Below are 26,616 nucleotides of genomic sequence, written 5' to 3' on the forward strand. Positions count from 1 at the left end.
GCAAAATTAATAAGCTTTGGTCAAGGCATTGACTATAAGGAACTTGACAAAGAAATATTCTCAACAAAGAAACATGGCCCTAAAAATGCAACTATCTTAAAATAACTTACATAAAAATATCTTTTTTTTTTTTTTTTTTGACAGAGTTTCACTCTTGTTACCCAGGCTGGAGTGCAATGGCGCGATCTCGGCTCACCGCAACCTCCGCCTCCTGGGTTCAGGCAATTCTCCTGCCTCAACCTCCTGAGTAGCTGGGATTACAGGCACGTGCCACCATGCCCAGCTGACTTTTTGTAGTTTTAGTAGAGACGGGGTTTCACCATGTTGACCAGGATGGTCTCGATCTCTTGACCTCGTGATCCACCCGCCTAGGCCTCCCAAAGTGCTGGGATTACAGGCGTGAGCCACCGCGCCCGGCCCATAAAAATATCTTTTAATGTACATGTTCCTCACTCAGAGTTTTTACTGGCAGACTTCTGATATTCTCAAACACCAAGGTATTTATTAAACAGGATATGTACACTTTTTTATTATAGACTATGAATTGGGAAACACTAAAAACTTGCTTGCGGTAAGAATTTTTAGGCCATCAAAGATTTTGAGTTAATTTGCATGGACTAAGACATGTTTAGTAGAATTATAAGCAATTAATCCACTGGAAAACTCCTGCTTTAAAAATTGGCTGAGTCTGGAGAAAAAGTATTGCTCCATCTGCCAAGGTAGGGATACTCCCAGTGTTGACCTTTACCTATTTCATAAGGATGCCCCAAATGTATTCAGTTTTTAAGACTAGTTGTAGTCACAGAGAGGTAAGCAGGGCTCTTTGTTTAGATTGTCACCTATTTATCTAGCAGCTACTGTTTCCATTTCACTCTTTCAAAAAGCAAAGGGTAGCAATGCCTTTGACTATTAAAACACAGAGCTTGGAAGAAATGTGTCAAGTTTGTACAGACTTAGTATTCCAGGTTCTAACTTACTGACTTGCAAACAGCATTCAGTATTCAATTATAAAAGTCAAGAATACTAAATATCCCATTTGATGCTATAATTCTTTTCACTGCTGAAATGGAACACTGCATTTCTTCTCCAGATACGAAATGTATGCACTTATTTTGAATGGAAGCATAGACTGACAAACAAGCGTATCTATTTCTTAATTAGAGACAGGGCAATAACTTTCACCTTCCCTAAATCCTCTGCCTGTCAAAGTGGGAAAGTGACAGTTACCGAAATACATTAAGCCAAAAATTCAAGGCTAATAAAAGATTGTTTACCTGGATTTCTTATCAGAATCTAGTTTTTAAAAAGAATATTTAGAAACAAAAAAATATATTGTTGAACTTAAACTGTTTTATCCATCAGCCTTTCTCCAACCTAAGTCTGAAACATTTACACTTAATAAAGTTCTTCTTTTCTTTTCTATTTTTTTTTTTTTTTTTTTTTTTGAGACAGAGTCTCACGCTGCTATCCAGGCTGAATGCAGTGGCATGATTATAGCTCACTGCAGCCTCGACTTCACAAGTTCAAGTGATCCTCCCACCTCAGCCTCCTGAGTAGCTGGAACTATAGGTGCACACTACCATACCTGGCAAATTTTTTATATTTTGTAGAGATGAGATCTCACTATGTTGCCCAGGCTGGTCTAGAAATCCTGGACACAAGCTGTTCTCCGATCTTGGCCTCTCAAAGTGCTGAGATTCCAGGCGTGAGCCACCACCCCAACCTAGAAAGTTCTTTTTGAATGAATAAATTTTGCATAAACTAAAACACAAAAACAGCAACCAGATACTTCCAGGGGGAACTGAAGTAAACAAAAGTAATGCATAAACATGGTAATACAATGGGAAGTCAGCCTTCTCATCATCCTCAAAACAGTTAACACTGTCACTCAAAGGCATGAAGTATAAACTCTCCCAGAGAAACCTTAAGGCAGCATTAGTGGAAAGCAGTCAGTGATTGAGCAGCTTCATTCTAAGAAGGGCCTCAGACCTCCATGTCTATCTATGAGCTTGTTCCATAAAGCCTTGAGCTGTTTCACAGGTTCCACAGTGGATATAAATAAGGTGATTATTGTCTATGTGTCTAGGATACTGTTTTGTGACCCAAGGGAAACAAAAACAGTGGAAGCACCATAGGAGAGGAAACTCCCCCTGAGCCTGCAGGCATCCCCAAAGCCCTAAACAAAACCGAAATAGGAACTCTTCAGAGAAAACTTTCTATGATGCAGAGAAAAATCAATGTGGAAAAAAGATCCACAGTGGAAGAGGACAGGCCTGGAGTGTTATTATTGTTGATTCCTTTTTAATGTTACACATAAATATTAGACTTAGAAGGAATTTTATAAAGCGTATATTCCTGGGTGTCCTCCCATTCTTCTTTAGACAGAACCAAGATTCAAGCACAATTTTCTACTTTAAAAAATTTCCAAAGATGATGATTCTGTGACTCCCTACCCCCATCCCCACCTTGGCAGTTGCCCCTATAATGCAACCAAGGCTCCCTACCAGTCCAAGGCTTCCTAAACACTTGCCCCAATAAGTTCAGCCATGTTTCACCTTCTTCCAATACTCATAACAAGGAACATTACTTTTTATGGCATATAGTTAGACTAACTTAACAATTGTATATTGGTAAGCATTATTGTATAATGATGACTAACAGCTTCAATGTGCACTCATAGCACTCCATAGAGATTTTCAGTTCTGTGCCAGCCCAAACAGCATAGTTCTAGACAATGAATACATTTTGAATTAATGAGAAACAACCTTGACATAATTATCTAGACTCAATTTAGGAGGATGCTTTGAAATCCATCTATCTGAAATCTATGATTTTAAGTTCTGTGCCACCCCAAAGAGCATAGTGCTAGACAATGAATACAATTTGAATTAATGAGAAACAACCTTGACATAATTCTCCAGACTCGATTTAGGGGGATGCTCTGAAATCTATCCGTGTGGTCAAGAAGAGAAAGTGTGCACCATCCCCCTGGTTAGAACTTCTGGATCATTGTTACCAGAAATCACTCCACAGCCTTCTCCCCTCCCATCTAACTCCTTCACCTTCCCTACATGTTTAATTATTCTCTACTAAAAGCCCTAGGCTAAAGTGATTCTTCAATGTCTTCATGTTTCTCCTTAATTGGGATACCTAGGACTCAAAACAGTACTTTGGCAATCTGATGATATTAGGAGTGCAGCCTCGCACTTCCCCATCCCAGAATCATGTTTTGTTTAAAACCACAAATAGCACATGACTGATTCATGGCACCCGGTTACACTAAACTTGAAGTGGTTTGCTCCTGAAGACTTCTCTAGATTAAATGTCAACAAAGATTTTTCTAAATTCTCCAGAAACTCTCCTCTTTACTCAAGGTTTAAATCACTTGAGAACAAGTGAGCATGCTATTATATCAACAAGCCACTCTTAAAAACCATTTTAAAAAGAAGTATCAACTGATAGAATTTCTTTCATTATGATCTCATAAGGGAAACAGAGATAAGTAATTTGTTCTGAATAGAGCATTCTGGTCAGATAAGTTTGTGTTATTAGACTATTTTAAAATGTTTGCCTATCAGGATATAAAATGGATATATAATGTAGGTTTTAAAGAAAGTGTTATCCATTTTTTAAAGAGTGTCAGTATAAAATCACATCATTTATGTTACTTTTTTGGATCGACGTTGAAATATGTAGTCAAACTGCCATTATCACCCACTCTTGATGATGGCAACAAGGTGCTTGTCCATGCCTGAATGGAGAGCTGGGGACAAGGAGAGGCCTTGTGTGTGATCGAGCAAGACGTACACACAAACGCTCAAGGTTTTGCACTTCCTCCAAACGAAGGAGATAAATGCAAAGGCTTGGTTATACCACAGTTGGACGCTATTGAGGCTCAGTTTCCTCCACATACCAAGCTTATCTTTGATTAGGCTGTCCTGATGAAGCCTCTTTATTTACAAATCCAGCCTGGGTTCATGAGCCTGTCCTTTTTACAGTTATCTGAAAATTGGTTTTCATTTTTCTCTCGTGTTATAATAACTTTTGCTAGAAAGAGAAGATACACCTTCAATATTTTCTTTTTCAAGCATGACTGTGAGGAGGAACTATGGAATGCTAACTCCATGCCAGGCTCTACGGTAGGCACATTACATCTGTGATTTCGCTGATATCTTTTAAGACACCTAATGAGGTAGGTATTATTTCCATTTTCCAGTTGAAGAAACCAGGACACAGGCTGGCTAAGTAATTTTCTTAAGGCCACACAGCAGAGTTTCATGTAAACCCAGGCTAAGATCACAGTTTGTACCAACTTTGCTGTGCTATGCCAATCTCATTGTTTTAGAACAGGTTCATTTCTTTCATCTTTAAATATTTTTCAGAATTCTACAATTTTTAGACATGTGATAGCTAGTTGAAATGTCTTTTGGCTTATTAGTTTACTCTCCTTGCATACTACTCCCTGGAGGATGCTAAATGCATCCAACACGTTTATTTATTATTTAATTTTTCCATAGGCATGCCATATAACCTTTTGGTTTTTATTCTGTTGTAAATGGCTTTGCCTAAATGAACAATTTTTGAGACAAAAATACTTTTGCCATTTCAGGATTATCTATCCTTTGCTTTGGTCTTAAATAGAATGGAATGTTCTTTAACCACATTTTCCTCAAAAGTAAAAGGAGATACCACATGCGTGTTCTAATCCTGTTTCTTTATCAGTAAAGAATATGCCTCCATCTGGTTTTATGACATTTACAAATAATCCTTTCCTACTCACTTTTCTGCTTTTAATATACTAAGTCCTCTGCTGCAAAAGGATAGCCAGGTTTTTAGGAAACCCACAGAGATGTCCACACTGAATCATCAATTAAATCAAATTGGTGGATATCAGAGAAGCACTTTTATTTAACCTGATGCTAGTTTCTACTTAAATAGTACTTCATCTGGAAAGAAATGAATTTTGGTTCTCCGATAAGATCATCTAAAGCACAGTGACTGCCCAAGAGGTAACAATAATTCATACAATATTATGAAATCTACACATTGAAAAGCCAGAAGCTGTGTTTCGGCCTCACTAGCACCTAAGACTATGGAGAATATTGACATTTGATGTCAGTTAATTGTCAGTAAAGGATGTCAGAATTAATAGTGCCTAAAGTGAATGACTATGCAATACCATACTCTTTTTCCTCTCATAAACATGGTGATGATTCTTTCCCAGATTTCATGCGGGTGGAATGCCGAGTATAACACATCCAAAGGCATTACAAATTCTTCTGATGTTAGGGAAGGCAAGACACCCCCACCTCCAACAGTTATGCAGCATCAGCTAAAACAGAGTCCAAAACAACTATGCATCACACTGGGAGCCAGTGAAGGAGAGGGAACGGAGAGCAGGTGTTTGGCTGCCTGCTGAATGGTCCATTTAAAAATTCAACAATAGTCAGAGAGGAGCAGGGAGTACAACAGCCACCACCATAATTGGTGAAACCAGCGTTTCTCAATTCAGTGTAAACTCACACCAGAAAAGAAGGCACACTATAAAGCAGATTTCCATAAACCCAGCGCATCATTTACTCTTAACAATATTATTTTGAAAGCATGCTCTTCAGGCAAAATCGCTGAAAGACCTACTCATGCAACAAAAACCAGGGCTGCGTCAACGTCAAATCTCCCAATGAGATATTAATCATTAGCTAGAAGAAACAGGCAAAAGCAGACTTTTTTCACTGTAGAACCAACTAATTATCTTTCATAACTCTTTTGAAAACCAAATGTAAAAGCTCAAGTGAAAAACATGTTAAATGCATTTATGTCTAGACTTTGCCAAGAAAATAAGGGAGTGTAAGTGCACAAAATCAAAAGATCTTACTAAACTAGAATTTCAAATCAAGGTAAAAAAAAATCAGCCACATATTATAATGTATCTTGTCTTCAGCATTTTAGATTTATACAATCAGCTGAGGGTGAATGTTGACGTATATTCAAGATGTACATGCATCCTATTTGGTGAGTAGCACCAACACAGTAAAATTATAAAAATAAATAAATAATGCTTTTCAGGCATTCCTTCCCTTAAAATGCTGCACCTTCCTGTAAGCAGACCATTGGAAGGCAGATGAGACACACCAATATCTTCACCTCACCAGCAGAAAACCTTAAGAATGGGTGGGTCTTGGGAACAGAAAATGAAGTATGGGCGATTATTGGGTATCATGAAACAAGAATGCAGCAGCATGTAGAGTAGGGAAATATGAGAGGGAAAAATTCAGGGCTGTCTGTACAATACATACAGATTTTTTTCAAATGTAAATTTTAAAATGAATGCTGCTATTATGTTACTGCATAAAGGAAAGCATAGCAAGACTGTTCTACTTCCCTTTAAACACAAGGCATAAAGAGTAAGAGATGTGAAAAGCCAATTCTTTGTGCCGCTACTTAATCAATCGCACTCAGTTCTACTCAATGACTTAGCCACGCTGCAAAGACCACTCAGCAGTTAATGGATATAATGCTGGAAAAGCACTCTGAGGTCTCCCTTAGAAAGGTAGGGTAAAAAACCCACAGGAGCATGGTTTTAGTACTTATTCCTAATAACTGAGCAGTCATATATATGAAACTCCCATGACCTGAAAAGTATTTAAGGTATTAATTTATTTGGAAAATTCTCATTTTTCAGTATGAAATCATTCCATTCAAAGACCGAACCCTGAAAGCATAGTAGAGTTATCCTGTGCCCTAGTCTGGTCTTGTCAGGATAACCATTACACACTGTAAGGAATAAATATGTTCTTCAAGTGTTACAGCCTACGCTTACAATCTGTCAAAACGTGGAGCTGAGGAGGAGTTATGTGTTTTTAACTGTACACAGCCATCACTAGCTATCACTCTTCCCACAGACAGGAAAAAGTCCACAATGAAACACAGAAACTAAAAATAAGTGACTGAGCAATTGCTCAGAAGGGCTGCACATTGAGCACAGGGTTAAATGTACATATATTCTTTCCCTATTTTTTATTACTGCCAATTGTAAGTAATTGAAATTAAGGGCCCAGGCCTGAGAATAAGGAAAATAACATGCACTGCATAAATATGTAAAAGTAAGTAATAAGTAAAATCCCATGCTCATAACCATACAAGATCAGTGTTCTCAATGGCACATGCCCAGATTGCAACTAGTGACTAATATATGTTGCTGCAAATGCCATAAAAAGTGACAGTTATAGGCACTTCAAATGCTCAAAGAAAAATTTTATGTCATTCCACACAAGCTGAAAATAACTCTTCACTTATAGGTGTCATAACATGTTCACTTGGAAGAGTCAGTCAAATCGATATTTATTAAAGACCCACTGTGTGCAATTTACTATGCTCTAGTGATGGAAAATACTCAATTTAAAAAGAGCATGGTTTACATGCAGTACATTCAAAATATTAATATACGAGTATATATAATTGAACATAGAAAAAGTATAATCCAAAAGAACACCAGAATCAGAAAAATGAATAAATCTATGACTGGAATAGTTTTGTTTTGGTTTTTTTTTGTGTGTTTTCTTCTTATTCTGTAAGAACTTATTGGCTGAGAAAGACAGCATAAAAACCTTAAAAGTTACAAGTTTGAAATCTTACATATTCAAAAGGAGATAAGTTGTCTTAAAACAGTAGTTTCTGAACTCTTTTCTTGCTTCAAAATGATTCATTTAACCAAATCTCATAGAAACCATAAAATATAAGATAAAAGAGGTATTTAATTAATACAAATTTATTTTATAAGTGCAAGTTTATAATATTTACTTGTTAGGTAAATAAGTGACTGAGCAATTGCTCAGGTTTCTTTGATAAAGAGAAAAATGTGAAGTAAGAGTTTACGGATTAAAGTTAGATTCTTCTATAAGCCTCAGTATCTGATTCATTTCTATATTTTGGAGGGTTTTTTTTGGTACCATATTAAGAAAATTCTGATTCATCCACGTAAATGGTTGCAAATGGTAACATTTAACAGCTCCCTTGCAATCTCAGGTTACTCTTCAAGCAAACAAAGACAGCAGGAGAAGCTTTACCCCATGCCCTGAACCAAAACTTGATGATCTATTGGCACATATTAACTCATCAGTGGTCTTAACTGTGGTATGACACTTTCCATATGGACACTTCACTGTGCATGTGGGTTTTTAAAATTACAATGTTTAAATCCAAATCAAACCACTGAGAAACCTGAAACTCCCACTCACAATGTCCTAGGGGTCAATGGATTCTGTTTTTGAAAGCCTGAAACCCTTGCCAGGACACACTGACTTGGTGTCAGTAGACAGCAACACAGGTAACCAAGGTGGACACAGCACACAAATGCAGGCAAGCAAACCTAGGATTCCAGCAAAGCGTGCCATCTGCAGATCTGCTGGCCTTTGGTTTCCTTCATCTCCTCCCAATGATCTTGCTCCTCCTCTCCACTGCTGTTCTGGCCCATGGCAATCCAGCCAATCATCTCTTTACGCTTCATAGTACGCCTGTTATAAACGGAAATCATCAACGTGACATCAGACAGCTGAAAGAGGGCCACCTGGAAAACAAAGGTCTCCTTATAGACGGGATTGGGTTGACCACGCCGAATGGATGTCTTGCAGCGGGACATCTCTTGACCCACAGAATTGAGGAGAAAGAGTTTTCCATATGTATCTAAGATAAAAAAAAAAGGGGGGGGTAGGGGGAAGATGAGAAACATTAGTGCTCTCTGTTGGCTAGATTAGTTGTAACATTTATATGGGCTACAAATTTCTCTTTTCAACATACGGATCAGTATCCTTAAGCCTGGCTTCTGCTGTTGGGCAACACATCTTGTGTGAATTATTAAGGAAGGGAATTATTACCTTGAATGCCTAATGTTTCATGTGGCTCACTGTCCACCACACACTGCTGATGTTCATTAGCACCTCTCCATGCACAGCGTGTATACGTAAGTGCTCAGGCATATGTGCAATGGTGTTTGTGGGCAGGCACAGTTCTTCATCTGCATTTATTTATGTAACAAGATAAATATACACATTTTGCTCTACATGGTTTTTTTCACAGTCAAATTGCTATTTTATGCCTAAATTGGAGAAATCTCTTCTCACTCTCTACATATTCATGTGTGGGGTGGAGGGAGAGGGAGAGAAACAGACAGACAGACAGACAGACAGACAGACAGACAGACAGACAGGGTCTTGCTCTTTTGCCCAGGCTGTACAGTGGCATGATCACAGCTCACTCCAGCCTTGACTTCTGGGGTCAAAGCGATCCTCCCCCATCAGCCTCCTGAGTAGCTGGAACCACAGGCATGTATCACCATGCCCAGCTAATTTAAAAAAATTTTTTTTGTAGAAATAGGGTCTCCCTATGCTGCCCAGGCTGTCTACATACATATCCTTTGGACCACCTCATCCACTCCCATAGTTTCAGTGGCATCTACCAAGTCCATAGGTCTGGGCTAGACTTCTCTCCCAAACTCAAGATCCAACTGAATACTGCACTTCTCTTGAAATCCTACATACGTCTCACACTCAATATGTCCCCAACTCTAAACATTTGCTGTTCCAGTGTTCCCCATCCCTGTGAATAGTAGCATTATTTACCCAATTATCCAAGTCAGAAATCAGAACCTCATTTTTAACAAGACTCACTTCCTCATTCCCAGTCCACCCAATCAGTCACCAAGTTCTGTTGATTCTACCTCCCAAACAACTCCCAAGCCTACCCACTTCTTCCATCCCCAGTGCCTCTGAACTCTGTGTACACCTAAGCTCAGGTCACCAGCGTTTCTCACCTATATTACCGCACATTTCCTCACTGACCTCCTAGTCAGGGGGTTGCCAGAACGATCTCTGTAAAACGCAGATCTGGCCATGTCACTCTCACTAATAAACATAAACTAAGTCTTCAATACTTTCCACTAGCCTCAGGATAAAAGCTCAATTTCTTGGTGTAGACTCTCTTCTTTGGCCCTATCTTCTAGTCTCATTGCTTACCACTGCTGCCATTATACACTGCATTCTACTACATCAAACTTCCTCCTTTCCTCCAGCCCAGTTTGTTCTCTTTCCTTTCTCATCTGTACATGCTCCCCATGCTATGACATCCCAACTGATGCTCAGCCTCCTATGACTTTTGTTCATTAAGTTCAGCTTGGATATCACTTTATCTGGGAATATTTGGACCTTTCTGACCTTTCTCCCTCACTCCTACCAGCTCTGATAACCTAACCATCCCATAGTCTCCATTAAAACCTAGTTTTAGCCTGTCTCAGCACTTATCACCAGTATTATCACTGCCTATTTGCTCATCTGCAAAGACACAGTTTCCCAATGGTAGAGAGAGGGACTGCCTTATTAACCATTGTACCTCTGATGCCTAGCTCATGCCTACCATGCACTAGACCTTCAATAAATATTTTACAATGAATGTTCATGCCTAGTCAGGAAGCTCAACTTTCTTTTTCTTTCCATCTCAAGTTTTCAAGCTTGTACAATGAAGCTAAACCTCCTCATTGTATAACCCCTTCATTAGAATGCCAGAAAACAATGACCAGCCTCATTGTAAAAAGCAAAGAAAACATACAAATTTTACCCACATGATCTCCTTTTGCTAAAATTTCTGAATGGAACCATCATAAAATAATTATCTCCTCAATTACATTTTTATTAAAATCAATTTATAAATGTCCTGACCTTTATCTACAAATTTTACTATTGACATGTGCACACTATTCTCTTAAAAAATCAAAATGTTAGGGTGTTTCCCAAATTCTGTCATTCTGTACATTCTGTTCAATGCAGGCAGCAAGCTGATTAGTGTTTACTGCTCATTTTCCCACCTAATGACCAGTCAAACTTTTTAAAGCATAAACGCAGATCTCCGTAATTTACTGTTCTCTCCAAGAGCATTGTAAAATAGGAAACAAATTACAACCTGCAGTTTTCTATGTTGATCTTTTTCTATTCCAGTTTGATGTGTTATTTTATGCAGTTATCTGCTGAGAAACACAAGGTGTGAAATTACACATCAGGTGTGAAAACACTTCTCTGTCTCAGAAACAGGGCTCTCTACTCTTCAAACTGTTCTACAGAAAAGCTGTCAGAAATCCAGCAATGAGGGAGTGGATTTGTGTTTCTGAAGCTGCATAGCTACATGATTCCTGTAGAAAAAGTTCAATCCAGTTACCAAACTGATTGGGCAATTCTGCTGCCAGGTATAGCAGTGGGAATTGGGTTAATCTTGCAAGCAAAAGCATGTTCATTTTACAAAGAGAGCCATTTTAAGCTTTATCCTGTCATAAGATTATTTTCTAATTATGAGAAAGGCCACTTACTACCAAACCACTATCGCTGAAGTTGGATTGTATAACTCAGAGAAATAATAATAATAATCTTATAAGCAATCCAGTCTGAAGACACCAGACCTAAGGAAGGAAAATGTTCATTGTTCTACTTCAAAAGGGAAACTTCTATTAACACTAATAATGCACTTACTTCTTAACTTCCAGAGCAGAGGCTGTGCCCAGGAAATTCTTCTTCTGTGGAATAGCTGGAGAACACGGCCAGGGTCTTTTGGGATTCAGTGACTTACTCTGATGAACACCAGTCAGAATTAATGGAGAAAGACTCTAGCTAAGTGAATATGCCATTTAAATAAACTCTGTTTTAATCTTTGGAAACTGGTAATAGTGGCTACAAAACAATGCTAGGCAGTATTTTCACTTCTGGTGATGATTCAGAAAGCTTTACACTATCTTTAGTAACTCAGAACCATTAGCAAAACATTGAATGGGTCATAATCCTTTCACAGCCTTGTCAACTACTTTACTAGTCACTTGCCTTTTTCTTGTTAAAGGAAGATGCCACTGGTACTAAAATATTTATAAAAGTACATAATCCCTAAATTATTATGACACAAAAGTATGCTATTTGGAACTCAGAAGGCATTTTTCCAAAGAAACAACATGGTACCCAGTAGTTATACAGCCCACACAAAATACCTACCTATTTGCAGCATAATTTTCTACCAATTGCTGAGCTGAACCTTGGCCTAGGGGTCAGAAGAACTATGATTCTCTGGGATACACGGCAAGGGAAAGAAATTTGGCCATTTAACCTTCCCTTCTCTTTTATTAATATGTATAAAGTATTTAAACATATATGAGAAAAAATAACATCACACATACTGACAGGATGTTTAGAATTTGTCATATACGCTACTAATGTTTTTGCTTGATTGATTTTTAAGAAATAAAACATTGCAATTAAAGTTTCCCTCTTTGATCCTGTCCAAATTCTTTTCTCACCAAAGGTAACTATTATCTTGGATTTGGAGTTTTCCATTTTCATGTAAGTTTTCCATTTTCATGTCATATTTTAGACATTTTCTTGTCTAAAATATATTTAATAGAATTTTTCACATTAGAAAAATTTAACATTGTGGTTTATGTCTTTCCAAAAATTATTTAATTTTCCATTATTTTATATTATCTCTATGTATTTATTTTACCTTCTGTGTATAATATTCCAGTGTATTAAATTATAATTCATTTTTCCATTATCTTAATGAACATTCAATTGCTTATAATTACCAAAAATTAAAAAGATTTCAGTGAACATTTTTCTCTATTTTGCATTATACGAATATTCAAAAATTTCTCTAAGATATACCTAGGAGTGAATGGCTGTGGTCTTTACAAATTCTGGACACAAATCTTTGCTAGTTATATTAATTGAAAATACCTTCTACCTGCCTTTCAGCTTCATTTATAGTCATTTGCAGTGCAAATGTTTTAAATTTTGTGGAGTCAAGTTTATTGGTGTCTTCTTTAAAGTTGATGCTTTTTTAAAGAAACCCTACCCAAACTCAACGGTCTCCCATATTATCTTCTGAATCTCAAGATCTTGTTTTTCACATCTGATTTTTAATACAGCTGTAAATAAGCTTTGCATGTGGTGTGAGGTAGGGATCTAATGTTTTTTCTATATGGGAAGGATTATTCATTAAATAATCTATTGTCTCCTCACTAAGTTGTAATAGCATATCTGTCAAATATCAAGTTTCCAAGCTTTGGTGTCTTTCACTAAGTCTGAGAATATTTATTATCATCACTTTATAATACATCTTGATATCTGCTAGGGATAATCCTTCTATCATCTTTTTAAAAGATATTTTAGTTATTCTAATCCCTTGCTGGGTTTAATTGGCTCTTGCATATGAATTTTAGACTGAGCTTGCCAAGTTCTGTAAAAACAAAACATGATTAAAAAAAACAAACTACAGCAAAAATACTAAGAAACACTTAGGATTCTGATTGTTATTGTACTGGACATAAAGATTAATTTGAAAAAAAATTGTTTCTACAATATGGCTTGTTCTTGCTAATGAACATAGTATATATAGATGTGTGTGTGTGTCTGTGTGTATGTGTATAGTTTCCCTTTGTGTCTTTCATAAAGTTGTTATTTTACTATAATTTTCATATTCATCTTTTATTATCTTTTGGTATCTTAGATATTTTGTTGCTATTATACATAGTAATGTTTTAAAGCTCCACTTTCTTATTGTTGCTGATGTATTATAACAACTGATTTTATATAAGAAATATTATTTTACAGATTTTTATTTTTAATGTTGATAATCATTTTCTGCAAATAATGGCAGCTTCATTTCTTCCTTTAAATCTTTAAATGTATATTTATTTTTCTTATTCTACTGAACTGCCTCAAGCTTCCAGTATAATATTAAACAAAACTGCTGGTGAGAATGCTTATTTTGCTTCTAACTATAAAGGGATTTGAGGATTAAGAATGATAATTGGTAAAGATTTCCTTAAAATATCCACTGTCAAGTTGAGCAAGTTATTTTCTGTGCCACATTATTAGTTACTGATATTTACTACCATATCCACCATTCTAAGATCTTTCCTGGGTGAAGGATATAAATCCTTAAAACTACATTCCCCTAAATCTCTTATCATTAAGGTTCCACTAATGAAAGCTATTTGCAAGAGACGGGAAAGTGGAAGGAAAGAGAGTCCAAGTTCCCTAGAAACAGTTGCAGGCATGTGTAGGCATTAATAAATGACAATAGAAAAATTTTGCCCATAGTGATCATTAGTAGATGAGAATGGAAAAATTTTGCCTATAGTGATCAACGATCCCTATAAAAAATCACCTGTTTTGTGTGCACACAGTTTAGAGCCTATTGACATCTTTCCTGTTATGCCTTGTACTCCTGAGCTTCCAGAAAACAGTCTTCCTGATCTTTACTCCCTTGTCTTCCAGTGTTTAAATGCAATAATAGCTTCTTACCTAGCTTACCTAGAATATTTGGTATTTCCTGAAAATGTGTGACTGACACAGTAATTGGTAACCTGAACTGGAATGTTGCTATCATAAAAATAAAATAAGAATGGAGATTGGCCTAGAAGTTGGGTGTCAGGTAATGAAGAAACTAACAGCAGAGAATATAACAGTGATATCATAATCCTTATTATGAGATGGTAAAACTGCCCCCTGCTATAACTTAGAATAAAGAACATGTGCCTAATGAGTTTGTTGCTTTTGAAAATGAAATTGAAAAACAGGATGTTAAAAGTATGTATTCAGTACTACTGGCTGCATTTAGGGGGAAGAGGGGAAAAGTTAAGCTTAGGAAGGAACTGACCAGTATGCAAGAAAAAAGAGAAAATACAGAAATTCAGACTTTTTATGGCTGGAAGAGTTTAATGATTCCACATCTCTAAAGAAAGAGATTTTAAAAGGCTTTGAGCCACAAAAGCCCAATAAACTGTCATAGGTAAATAATGTGATATTTAATTCAGGTCAAATATCAAATTAAGGGTGTGGTCTTTACACCAGATTTGAATTATCTAAGCCTGTGACTGAGTTGTGAAAAATGGAATATGAGAAGTGATAAATGTCACCTTCAATCATGGTTATATTCAACCACTCCCACCCAAGCAAGAAATCTCCCATGCTGTCTATTTCCTTTCCATGGCAACAATGGAGGACACATTTTGAATATCATCACCTCAGTAAATAGGGAGTGCCTGTATTCCCGAGTTACAGCTTAGAGAAGAGTCACATGACTACTTTGGACTGTAATGCAAAGCAGAAATAAGCATTTGCTGTGTGAAGTCTCTGAAAGAGCAGGGTTTAATTGTCACTGCATCATAATCTAGTCTATATTAATACATCTATTACAAATCTGCTAAGATTTTTTGTCAGTAATGAAAAGTGCATTTTGCCAAAAGTAACTTTTTGTATCTACTGAGATAATCATAATTTTTTTCAAAAATTTTATTTTTTAATCAGAAGCTTTTATTTGCATCTACTGAGATCATCATAAGTCTTTCTCATAAACCAGTTAATATGGTGAATTACACTAGCAGATTTTCCTAATATTAAATTGTTCTTGCATTCCTGAGCTAACCCCAATTTGTTGGTAAGTAATGGTTTTCTTACTTACATATTGTAAAGCTAGGTGGACCCAATATAAATTGCAATGTGTTTATACTATAAAGTGGTGTGAGGAAAGGGGACAGGGAAAGACTGGGAAAAATAGAGAGATCTTATTCTTTTATCTATCTTTTACATAGCAATTTTTGTCCCGTTATATTTTATTATGACTACTGATACATTTTGATTTATATTTATTGTTCAGTATGTGCTTTCTATTTATCATGCATTTTCTATGCTTTAAGAAATATTTTCTCTGCTTTCTACTGAATTGAATTTATTTGCTTTATTCTCATTTATTCCCCCTATTGGTTTAAAAGATTAAAATTTTAATATGTACACTTGGTTTAATGTCTAACATTAATCAAAATCTCTACTCTCTTCTATTTTTGAATCTCTTAATTTCTTAAATAGACTTTATATTTTAGAACAGTTTTAGTTTCTTAACAAAATTGAACAGAAGGTACAGAGATTTCCCATAAACTCCCTGCTCCCACATACATACAGCCTCCTAATCTCTTCATTGTAATACTAGTATTTCTTTTCCTTGAAGCATTATCAGTCTAACACCCAGCTGTCATATGTCTTATTCAGAACCTGGGTTTGCAATATGCTCTGATCTCTCCCCAGTGTATTTTTTTAATATTTTTTAAATTGTGTTAAAATATGCACAACAAAATTTACCATTTTAACATATTTAAGTGTACATTTCAGTGGTATTAAATACATTCATAATGTCATACAACCATCACCATCATCCATCTCCAGAACTCTTTTCATCTTGTAAAAGCTGAAACTCCATAATATCCATTAAATAACTCCCCATTTTCCTCTCCTCCACCCCCTGGCAACCACCATTTTACTGGCTTTTATGATATTTTTTTCTACTCTAAGTACCTCATATAAGTGGAATCATCCAGTGTTTGTCTTTTTGTGACTGGCTTATTTCACTTAGCATAAGTGAACCTCAAGTTTCTTCCATATTGCAGCATATGTCAGAATTTTTTTCCTTTTTAAGGCTGAATAGTATTCCTCACGTGTATATACCACATTTTGCTCACACATTAATCCCTTAATGGACACTTAGGTTGATTCCACATTTTAGCTATAGTGAATAATGTTGCTATGAACATGAATCTACAAATTACTCTTTAAGACCCTGCTTTCAATTCCTTGGAGTATATACCCACAAATGGATTTGCTGGGTTATATGGTAATTCTATTTTTCATATTTCAGAAACTGTCATACCGTTTTCCACAGGAGCTGTACCATTTTACATTGCTACCAGTAATAGACAAGGGCTCCAACTTTTCCACATTCTCATTAACGTTTGTTATTCTCTGTGTGTGTGTGTGTGTGTGTGTGTGTGTTTGTGTCTGTGTGTGTGCATGGGTGCATGTTATAGTAGCCGGCCTAATGGTGTGAGGTGGTAACTCACTGTAGTTTTGATTTGAATTTTCCTGATTAATGATTTTGAGAATCTTTTCATATTTCTATTGGTCATTTGTATAACCACTTTGGAGGAATGTCTATGCAAGTCTTTAATCAGATTTTTAAAATCACATTGTTTTGTTGTTGTTGTGTTTTAGGAGTTCTCTGTATATTCTGGATATTAGTTTGTTATCCAGTATGATTTGCAAATATTTTCTCCCATTCTGTGGGTGATCTATTTGTTATCTTTTGATGCACAAAATTTTTGAAGTCCAATTGTCTATTTTTAATTTTGTTGCCTATGCGTTTGCTGTTATATCTAAGAAATCACTGACAAATCCAATGTCATAAAAATTTTCCCTGTTTTCTTCAAAGAGTTTTACAGTTTTAGGTCTTACATTTAGGTCGTTCATCCATTTTGAGTTCATTTTTATGTATGGTGTTAGGTAAGGATCCAACTTCATTCTTTTGCAGGTTGAGATCCACTTTTTCCAGCATCATTCGTTGAACAGACTATTCTTTTCCCTTTGAATGGTCTCGGCAGCCTTGTGGAAAATCATATGGAGTCTCTTTGCCTTTCCCATATTTATGCAATTTCTATCTAGAATTTTATTGCCACTTTGTGACTGTACTCCCAATATTACTCATTTTTACTACTGCTCCTGTTTTTTCTTTATGCAATCCATGCAGGCTTCTATTTACTTACATGTTAACCAATTTATATGTTCATTTTTCCTTATTGTTTCTCATTATTTCCTTCTAATTTCAATTTCTTTCTTCCTGAAATGCATCATTTAGTTGTTTTTTCTAATGAAATATTCTTTCAAATCTGGTGGAAAATATCTTTATTTTTCCTTCACTCAGGGAACAAAACGCTAAGCTGAGTATTCTTCTCCCAATGCTTCAATATTCTTTTCACATTGTCCTCTGGTTTCTATTAATGTCAAGAAGTCTGTCCTCAGTCTTACTGTGATTCCTCTGTAGGTAACTGGGTTTTTTAACATCTTCATTGCAGTATAATTGACATACCATGTAATATGGTTTGGCTGTGTCCCCACCCAAATCTAATCTTGAATTGTAGCTTCCACAATTCCCACATGTTGCAGGAAGGACCTGGTGGGAGGTAACTGAATCATGGGGGCGGGTCTCTCCCATGCTATTCTCATGAAAGTGAATAAATCTCATGAGATCTGATGGTTTCGTAAAGGGGAGTTTCCCTGCACAAGTTCTCTCTTGTCTGCTGCCATGTAAGACACGCCTTTCATCTTTCATCATGATTGTGAGGCCTCCCCAGCCACATGGAACTGTGAGTCCATAAAACCTCTTTTTTCTTTATAAATTACCCAGTCTCAGCTACATCTTTATCAACAGCATAAAAACAGACTAATACACCATGGTAACTATCTTTTCTTTCCTATTGTGCTTAATATTTTTTAACTTTGATATCATTGTGAGAATTAAATGAGTTAATATAGAAAAAGAAATATCACCTATGCACTCAAAAAGTTAGTGCCTCATCTAAATTTTCATATAAAATTGCCATGATTCTCAGCAGACAGTGGCTCTTCATACACTATATTTAACAAAAACTGGACCAGGATTTTAAAAGAAGGTCAGATGTCTCATATCTGTTCATTTTCATTGAGTCTTTTTTTCCCAGCACTCTATTTGTAGAGTGCACTTTCTGAATTCCACTTGTTCTTCACACAAAACATGAGGGAGCTTGATTTGCTTGTTTTTCTTTCCTCTAGTCTCTGCTATTGTGAGTGCCTAACAAGGTTAATATGCTGCCGCTGCTGCTGTTATTATCATTTGAGGTGTAATTATCATGTGTGGCTAATCATGCACATGCTGAGAAGCTGGGGAAGTTGTTTTTAACTGGAGGGAACATCTTAATGATAGTTTTGATGAGGACCATTATATATATATATGCACAATGCAGAAGGAGACACAGGAAAGATGAAGATGGAGAAAGAGAACCTGTCAACACAATAGCCAACTTTTAAAAAACGTAGCAGTGTACCTGTAACACTAGCTTGTTAACCTCATTTAATAAAGGAAATGTAATTCAGAGGTTAAATCAAATGTTGAGGCCATGCAGCAATTGGCTAGCACGCCTAGGATAAAAACGGAATAGAGCTGCTAAATTATTACTGAATTGCTTTTCCGTGAAGCCAAATTCAAAAAATAATCAAATGTTTCTCTTACTGCTGACTTTTCCAAAAGCATTTGCAAATGCACATCAGGATTTCAGATGTCTGCTAGACACTATACACTGCTTTTTCACCCGGACCATTAGCCAGGGACAAACCTGGAGATTATCATTTCCCATCAGAAGATTTGTAGACTAGCCTATACCATCTAAATAGCAGTAATAGTTTTGAACACTGACCACATGTACTAAATAAGACATGACCTTGAAAATGGCTGGAGTGATATTTGGCACACTGTTACTTGATTCAAACTAAGATAAGTTCATGCTGCTACTGCACTTACATACTGTTTATAAATAGGCTATATATGCTAGTTACTGTACTTTTCAAATAGCCTATTTTATCTTCCTTAGCCTTCCTATGTGATTTTTAAAAAAATCACAACACTTTATAACATGGGCATTTTCACCAAAATATGATTGCCAGACAGATATATAGAAATGAATTTAGAAAAGAAGAAATGATCCTCCAAATACTGTCCCTTGTGATAGATGTGGTTTATGAAGGACACTATAGAAGATGCCCTCTGGTTCAGATGCTCGGTACTCCATCTTTTTTTTTTTTTTTTTTTTCATTCTGTCACCCAGGCTGGAGTGCAGTGGCACAATCTTGGCACACTGCAACCTCTGCCTCCTGGGTTCCAGCTATTCTCCTGCCTCAGCCTCCCAAGTAGCTGGACTTACAGGCATCCACCGCCATGCCTGGCTAATTTTTTGTATTTTTAGTAGAGATGGGGTTTTGCCATTTTGACCAGGCTGGTCTCGAACTCCTGACCTCAGGTGATGTGCCTGCCTCGGCCTCCCAAAGTGCTGGGATTACAGACATGAACCACCATGCCTGGCAGGTACCCCATCTTTCTGATCCAAAGTTGATGCAGGGGAATAGAGTGACATCTTGAGATGTCATGTTAACTTAAAAAAAAAAAGTATTACCAACCACTGAAGTCCCTATCAATGGCTAAGACTCATATTTTATTTTTACCATCTTGACCCAGCTGATCTACTTCAGACCACACTAGACTATATTCCCAGTATTTTCTATTTAAAATTTAAAACATATAGAACATTTGAAATAATTGTACAGTGGAGGCCCATATACCCACCACCTTGAGTCTGTTTTATTTTCTCACCTATCTGTGCTTCTATTCATCCATTAATCCATTTTAATTGTAACTATTGTTGCTTTTCACCCCTAAACATTTCAGCATGCATTTCATTAGCTAGAATTTAATACTTTACAGCTTTTTTAAGGTAAAATTTACCTATAGTGAAGTGTACAAAGCTCAGTGCCACTCACCAAGTTCTGACAAATGCATACATCCATTTAACTCACATCCCTATCAATACATATAATAAAAAATTAAAAATTAAAAAATACAGAATGTTCCCATCACCCCAGAACATTTCCTCATGTCCCTACCTAGTATATCCTAGCACCAATGCCATTCCTAATGCAGCCACTCCTTTGCTTTTTTTCCCACTACAGTTTTGCTTACTGTAGAATTTCTTACCAATGGAATCAAGCAGTAGGTACCACAGTAAGATTGTGAGATTCCTCCATGCTGTTGAATGCCTATGTTTAATTTTATTACTTTTTATTGCTGAACAGCATTCCATTATATAAGTATATCTTAATTTGTTTATTTACTATTCTGTAGATGGGCATGAGGACTGACAAGTTTTTGCCATTATGAATAAAGCTGCTAGAAGCATTCTTGTACGGGTCTTTCTTTTTTCTTTTTTGACTTATAGGTTAATGCCTAACAATGTAACTGCTAGATTCTCAGTGCCTGTTTAGTTTTATTTAAAAAAACTTCTATGCCTTTTCCCAAAGTGTTGTTCCATTTTACACTCCCACCAAGAATGTATTCTCCACATTTTCACCAATACTTGGTACAAATTTTTAGTTTTAGTCATGCTGGCGGCTGTGCAGTGGTGACTGTGGTTGGGGCTGGGGGAGACTCACATTTCTATTATTCCCCTCACTAGTTCCTGTTCTTCACAGTAATGAGCCCTCTCGCACAGGGATTTTATCTCAGGAGGGGAGAGGGTTTCTAATTCCGTGGCTTATTTCTTCGAAGACCGCAACAGCGGAGAAGAACTTCATCTACTATTTGTTCAATTCCTCTGTCTTGCTTAGGAGGAAAAGTTTAAAAAATATTCAATCATCAAACTAGATCAGGTTGATTAATTCAAAGTTGCATTTTGTTTTATGATATATTTTGAGGCAAAAAAAAAAAAAAAAAAGAATCTCTAAATCTTAGCCACTGTCTGTCTTTCCAGCAACATGTAAAACCTTAACATTATTCAGAGAGAATAACATTATTCAGAGAGAAGAAAAGTTCCCAATACTCAGGCTCAACCTATTTTCCTTCCCACTCCCCTGAGAACCGCTCTTTAGGTGATCATGACCACCCTGTCAGGCAGGATTGAGGTCATGGAGAAGGTAACTGCCCCTGAGCTGACAGCCTCAAACACAGGATGTCGCGATACAAGTTCCCCTGGCTGGCGGCGACCCTGTGATGGACCCCGCAGCAGGGCCCAGGCTGCCGCTGGCTCTCCCTCTGCGGTGGGGAGCCGTGCACTTGACTTGCAGCTTCCTCCCTTCCCCACTCACAGCTCCATTCCTCGCCTGGCTCCTGTCCTCTCTCCTTCTCCCCCTCTTCCTTCCAACTCTTCTCAGTTACCTCATAAAACTCGTGTCTCCTCATTCTTTCTCTCCCTTGTTCTCTTCCATATGGGAACTAAAAATGTATCCCAAGCTTGCCACGTAACTGTCAAAGTAGTGCGAGTGCCGTAATGAAGCGAGACATAATGAAAAACCAAGGCCATCGACATCTAAAGCCCTTGAAAGTCCCAAGAGGTCCCTTTCAGAAGCTCCACAAAGGAACCTTCTACTTTCTCATCCCTTCCTAATTAAACTGGCTTTTCCTCAAGTACCAGCATTCTACAGAGACAAAAAACTTTTGTCTTCACTATTGGGTTTCTGTTTTAATTAATAGCATCACAGCAGCATTGTTTTCTATTACTTCGGTTGCAAAGATACAACATGTCAGTTACATTTTAAGTTATATTGCAATGCTATGCCTATGGCAAACGACGTACTAAATGCCAAATAGACTTAAATTTATGGAATAAAATCAATTTCTAAATTAAGACTTGCCTTTTTTTCCTGTTTGGCTTTAAATATTTGTTACCAGAATTTCATCTTTAGCATATTTTCTTTTATATAGATATTTATTAAGATATAATAGTTCAGCCGGGCCCGGCGGCTCAAGCCTGTAATCCCAGCACTTTGGGAGGCCGAGGCGGGTGGATCACGAGGTCAAGAGATCGAGACCATCCTGGTCAACATGGTGAAACCCCGTCTCTACTAAAAATACAAAAAATTAGCTGGGCATGGTGGTGCGTGCCTGTAATCCCAGCTACTCAGGAGGCTGAGGCAGGAGAATTGCCTGAACCCAGGAGGCGGAGGTTGCGGTGAGCCGAGATCGCGCCATTGCACTCCAGCCTGGGTAACAAGAGCGAAACTCCGTCTCAAAAAAAAAAAAAAAAAAAGATATAATAGTTCAATCCTCAACATCTCAGTTTTGCATGTATTATAGGTATATAAACATAAAGGATACACTATACTGACTCCTTTTTCATAAATGAGGAAACTGAGCTTGAGAAAAGTTTCATAACTCACAGCTATTTTTTTTTTTGAGACAGTCTCTCTCTGTCACCCAGGCTGGAGTGCAGTGGTACGATCTTGGCTCACTACAACCTCCACCTCCCGTGTTCAAGTGATTCTCCAGCCTCAACCTCTCAAGAGGATGGGATTACAGGTATGCACTACAGAGCTTGGCTAATTTTTGTTATTTTCAGTAGAGATGGGGTTTCACCATGTTGGCCAGGCTGGTCTTGAACCCCTGACCTGAGGTGATCCACCTACCTCGGCCTCCCAAAGCGCTGGGATTACAGGCATGAGCCACTGTGCCCAGTCAGTAACCCACAACTAATATAATAAGTAGAAGAGCCTGAATTCACATCTTTGTTTTTTGGCCTCCAGCTGGTATTTTCTTAAGCACCATGCTGTACCTCTCCTCTGTATTGCCTAGTACCACCCAATATACAAAATAAAGCTTCCTAGCATGGGCTTGAATAGACCAGGACTGTGTGATTCACATCCTCATCATTCTCTGCATCTCCACCATATTCCTAAAAATTGTTCAGACTTTACCTGATCTCAGAAGGACAGGAAAAGAGGTTGGCAAAAGTAAATCGAGACAGATCTCTAGTAAATTCAGAACTATTTTAGAAAATAAATTGGTATCCAGCAAAAAGACTGTAGCTATGCAATTAATAAGCATCTATTATGCATTCTAAATAGCTCTCACCTGGCTCTGAGTGTCAACACAGAATATGGCTGATAAATCCAGTTTATTCTGTTATCCAAACTGCTGGGGCATTCCTAACTAATTTGCCCTAATGGTTATAATACAAATTGACTAACAATATACCCCCATTTGGCAGAGCCTTTGTGGGCCGCAGCACGGTTCAGGGCAAATAAAGAGTGAGAGCCCCAATTTGGTTGTAGGAGCTGACTCTTTTCCCGTGGTGCTCCTAGTTCTTCAGCTGCTGCTAACACATGAGGCCTGAGTCCACTGACTCTTTCAAACTGCCACAAATATATGGATTTCATTCTTCTTTCAATAACAGTTTGGTGTCCATGGTGGGCATGTTCCCTAGCCCTCCACTCTACTCCCTTCCAGTTTACCTTCCTGACTTGAAAGACTAGAAATTCAACAACATTTTCAGACTCTCTTGCAGCTAGCATTCCAGATACAAATTACATCCTCCAATCAGGTGTATTTGCATGAGGTCCAAAGGCAGGAGCAAAAGAGAAACCATCTTTCTGCCCCCCTTTCAAGCTTTTTTGCTGAAAAACAAGATCATAAAAAGGTAAGCTAACTTTTTAACAGCATGCCCCTAATGTTCAATCTCTAACTTCCTAGATGATTAGAGGCTGTTGAGGCAACTGAAAACAGCAGCTTTTTGAGTCCGGCTTTCTGAACCTTGGACTGCAGCTCTGGGGTATACCTTGAACTCCACTTTCCAGTGCTCATCTCAGAAGTGGTAGTTCCCCTGGTGAGCCAGTCCTGCACTGCCCAGATCTGCCTCCTGTACTTCCTTCCTCTGTCACCACCACAACCATTAACATTTCTTGTGTGTTCACTATGTGGTAGGCACTGCACTAAATGCTTTAAATAAATCATTTTATTTAAGCTCCAGAACAACTCCATCAGGAAGGTACTATTAATATCTTTTTTTTTTTTTGTCAGATGAGTTAGCTGCACTCTGAAAAGGGATGAATTACACAGGATCAGATCAAAGCTAGTGGTTAAGTAGTAGGTAATGCTGGAATTCAATCCCAGATCTGCCAGAGCTCTTTTTCTTTAAAGGTAGAGGGCCTATGACATATTAGCAGGTTTTAATTGCCCACATACATTATGTGGCTAAAAATGCTGTCCATTCTTTTCCTTTAAACAATATAGATGCACAGTGCAGTCTATTTCATGTCCAGATATCTCTAGATAGCAAAGAAGTCTAATTCAATAGAGAGCTATTTAAAAATCCAGAGGTATCTCTTTGTGAAAGCTTGCCTAAGCCATAACAAGATCATTTTTACAGCAAAAATTAAAGAACGAAGATGAAAGCAGACAGGGCTTTCCACTTACCTCTGGAAGGACCAGAGCTGGGAGAACAAACTCACACTTACCAGGTGCTCGGTTAACAGCGAGGTTTCGGAAATGGCTGCCTTTGATCATTTCCACAGATAATCGGCCCGTTGTGGCGTTGTACGAGAGCCCCACCAACAGCTCTGGCGCCCCTCCATGAGACAGCGACTGCGTGGATGAAGTGCTATCACTGTGAGAAACCGCAGATGGGCTGAGCGGAGACCCTCCACTCTGGAGGGGAAGAACAACAAAGAATCCATTGGCCCACGCTGCACTACTCTCTTTTAGAGAAAGCCGATATTATGTTTGGTGAAATTGTGACCCAATCCCCAACGACTGCCAAAGATGACTAAGGGTACACTCGGTGTGAATTACAATGCGCCCAGGGAGCACAGTCATGGATGAGATCCCTGCATTAGGAGCTGACATATTTGTTTCAAGAACTGTCTCCATTCAATATTTCCCCTCTAAAGACAAAACAGACAAAGATGTTATTACTAGTGTAAATCAAACCCTCTAAGATACACGAAGAGCTAATAATACATTTAATATAGACTCAAATTCCCTCCTTTGTAATCTGTGCTTGGATGTTTCTAAGGAACCCCTCCACTCCAGGCCTGAGGTTTGTTTCTGTTCTCTGCAGCTCCTTGATGAATGTAGCAATACAGGACACACTGTGTCTAAGCTATGAAAGAAATGACCACTGGACGTCTACCCCCACATAGAACATTTGGCTTTTAGTTCTGCTTAAGGCTATTAAGTATATGCCAGGTACCAAATTTTGCCTTTTAAAGAAATAACTTACATTACAAATGAGCACTCTCACAACTGTTTGAGAAAAAAGGCAACGCATGGTTGTGGATCTCAGCGACTTGACAGGCACCAAGTGAGCCCAGGAGAACCTGAGCTTTCCATCCTGTTTATTCATGGGCACGCTTCTCTTGAGCACCTACCCTTCCCCACCAGGCACGGGCACGTCGGGAGGAGGAGAGCAAAACTGAGCAGGACACCGATTGTCACTCTAGGTATGGGGGTAGGAATCAGCCCTGAAACACCACCTCCTCCAACAGAAACAAGGGCATTAGACTTGGCTTAAACCTTTCTTCTCAATGTCTGAAATCATTTCTTCAAACTTCTGACCAGAAACTCAATAATTAGAACCAATAAAAGCAATCAAATATTCTGCCCATCTACAGCAAAGTATCCTGTTTACCAAACCACAGACATGTCTGCAGACCACACCCACCCGCCCCCCAGGCTTTTATAGAACACAATTTGTAAATGGCAGGGCTAGGTGGTTGTGATAGATGCCTTATAGACCCTGCTGTCTAGAAGATAAAAATTCAACAATGAAATATTTGCTTACTTTCAAGTGGGACTCACTCCCATTCCTGTGCTTCTGTAAAAGCTTCCCACTGTGGCACCTGTCACTCACTGCTTACCTGTCACTCACTGCTTGCCTCTCCCATCAGATTCTGAATCTGTATAAATCTGTCAGTCCCTGGTGTATCACCTAATGTCTGGCACATAACTATGCTCACCAAGTAACTGGTGAATGAAAGATTTTCACCTGCAAAGTTATTTTACACTAGCTCATTTTCCCCATTCAACTCTGTGCCACCAGCATACAGCACAGGGCCTGGCAAGGAGAAATATGGGTGTGATCATCCCGGTTCCCAAGCTCTATCATGCAGGATCCCTTCTGACCTCCTGTGCATTCTGTTCTCCATCATTTCAAATGTGCTTTATTTGGATATGAAGAAAAAGGGAGAC

At 37.8% G+C, this 26,616-nt stretch overlaps 1 protein-coding gene across 4 annotated transcripts in view; it reads right to left on the minus strand.

The window, feature by feature from the left end:
* Positions 1–1,766: 1,766 nt before the first annotated feature.
* SYT16 (synaptotagmin 16) overlaps positions 1,767–26,616 on the minus strand; it is a 280,971-nt gene continuing 256,121 nt past the window's right edge. For all 4 annotated transcript variants that reach the window (XM_032245918.1, XM_032245919.1, XM_032245916.1 and 1 more), the window contains 2 exons: positions 24,885–25,074; positions 1,767–8,682 (listed from right to left, as the gene is read on the minus strand). In XM_032245918.1, the coding sequence (XP_032101809.1) occupies positions 8,369–8,682; positions 24,885–25,074 (504 nt within the window). In that variant the 3' untranslated portion in view covers positions 1,767–8,368. The remainder of the gene's footprint in view (positions 8,683–24,884; positions 25,075–26,616) is intronic.

Source organism: Sapajus apella, unplaced genomic scaffold, assembly GCF_009761245.1.
Source record: "Sapajus apella isolate SASKATOON/1434 unplaced genomic scaffold, GSC_monkey_1.0 scaffold59, whole genome shotgun sequence".
NCBI lineage: Eukaryota > Metazoa > Chordata > Mammalia > Primates > Cebidae > Sapajus > Sapajus apella.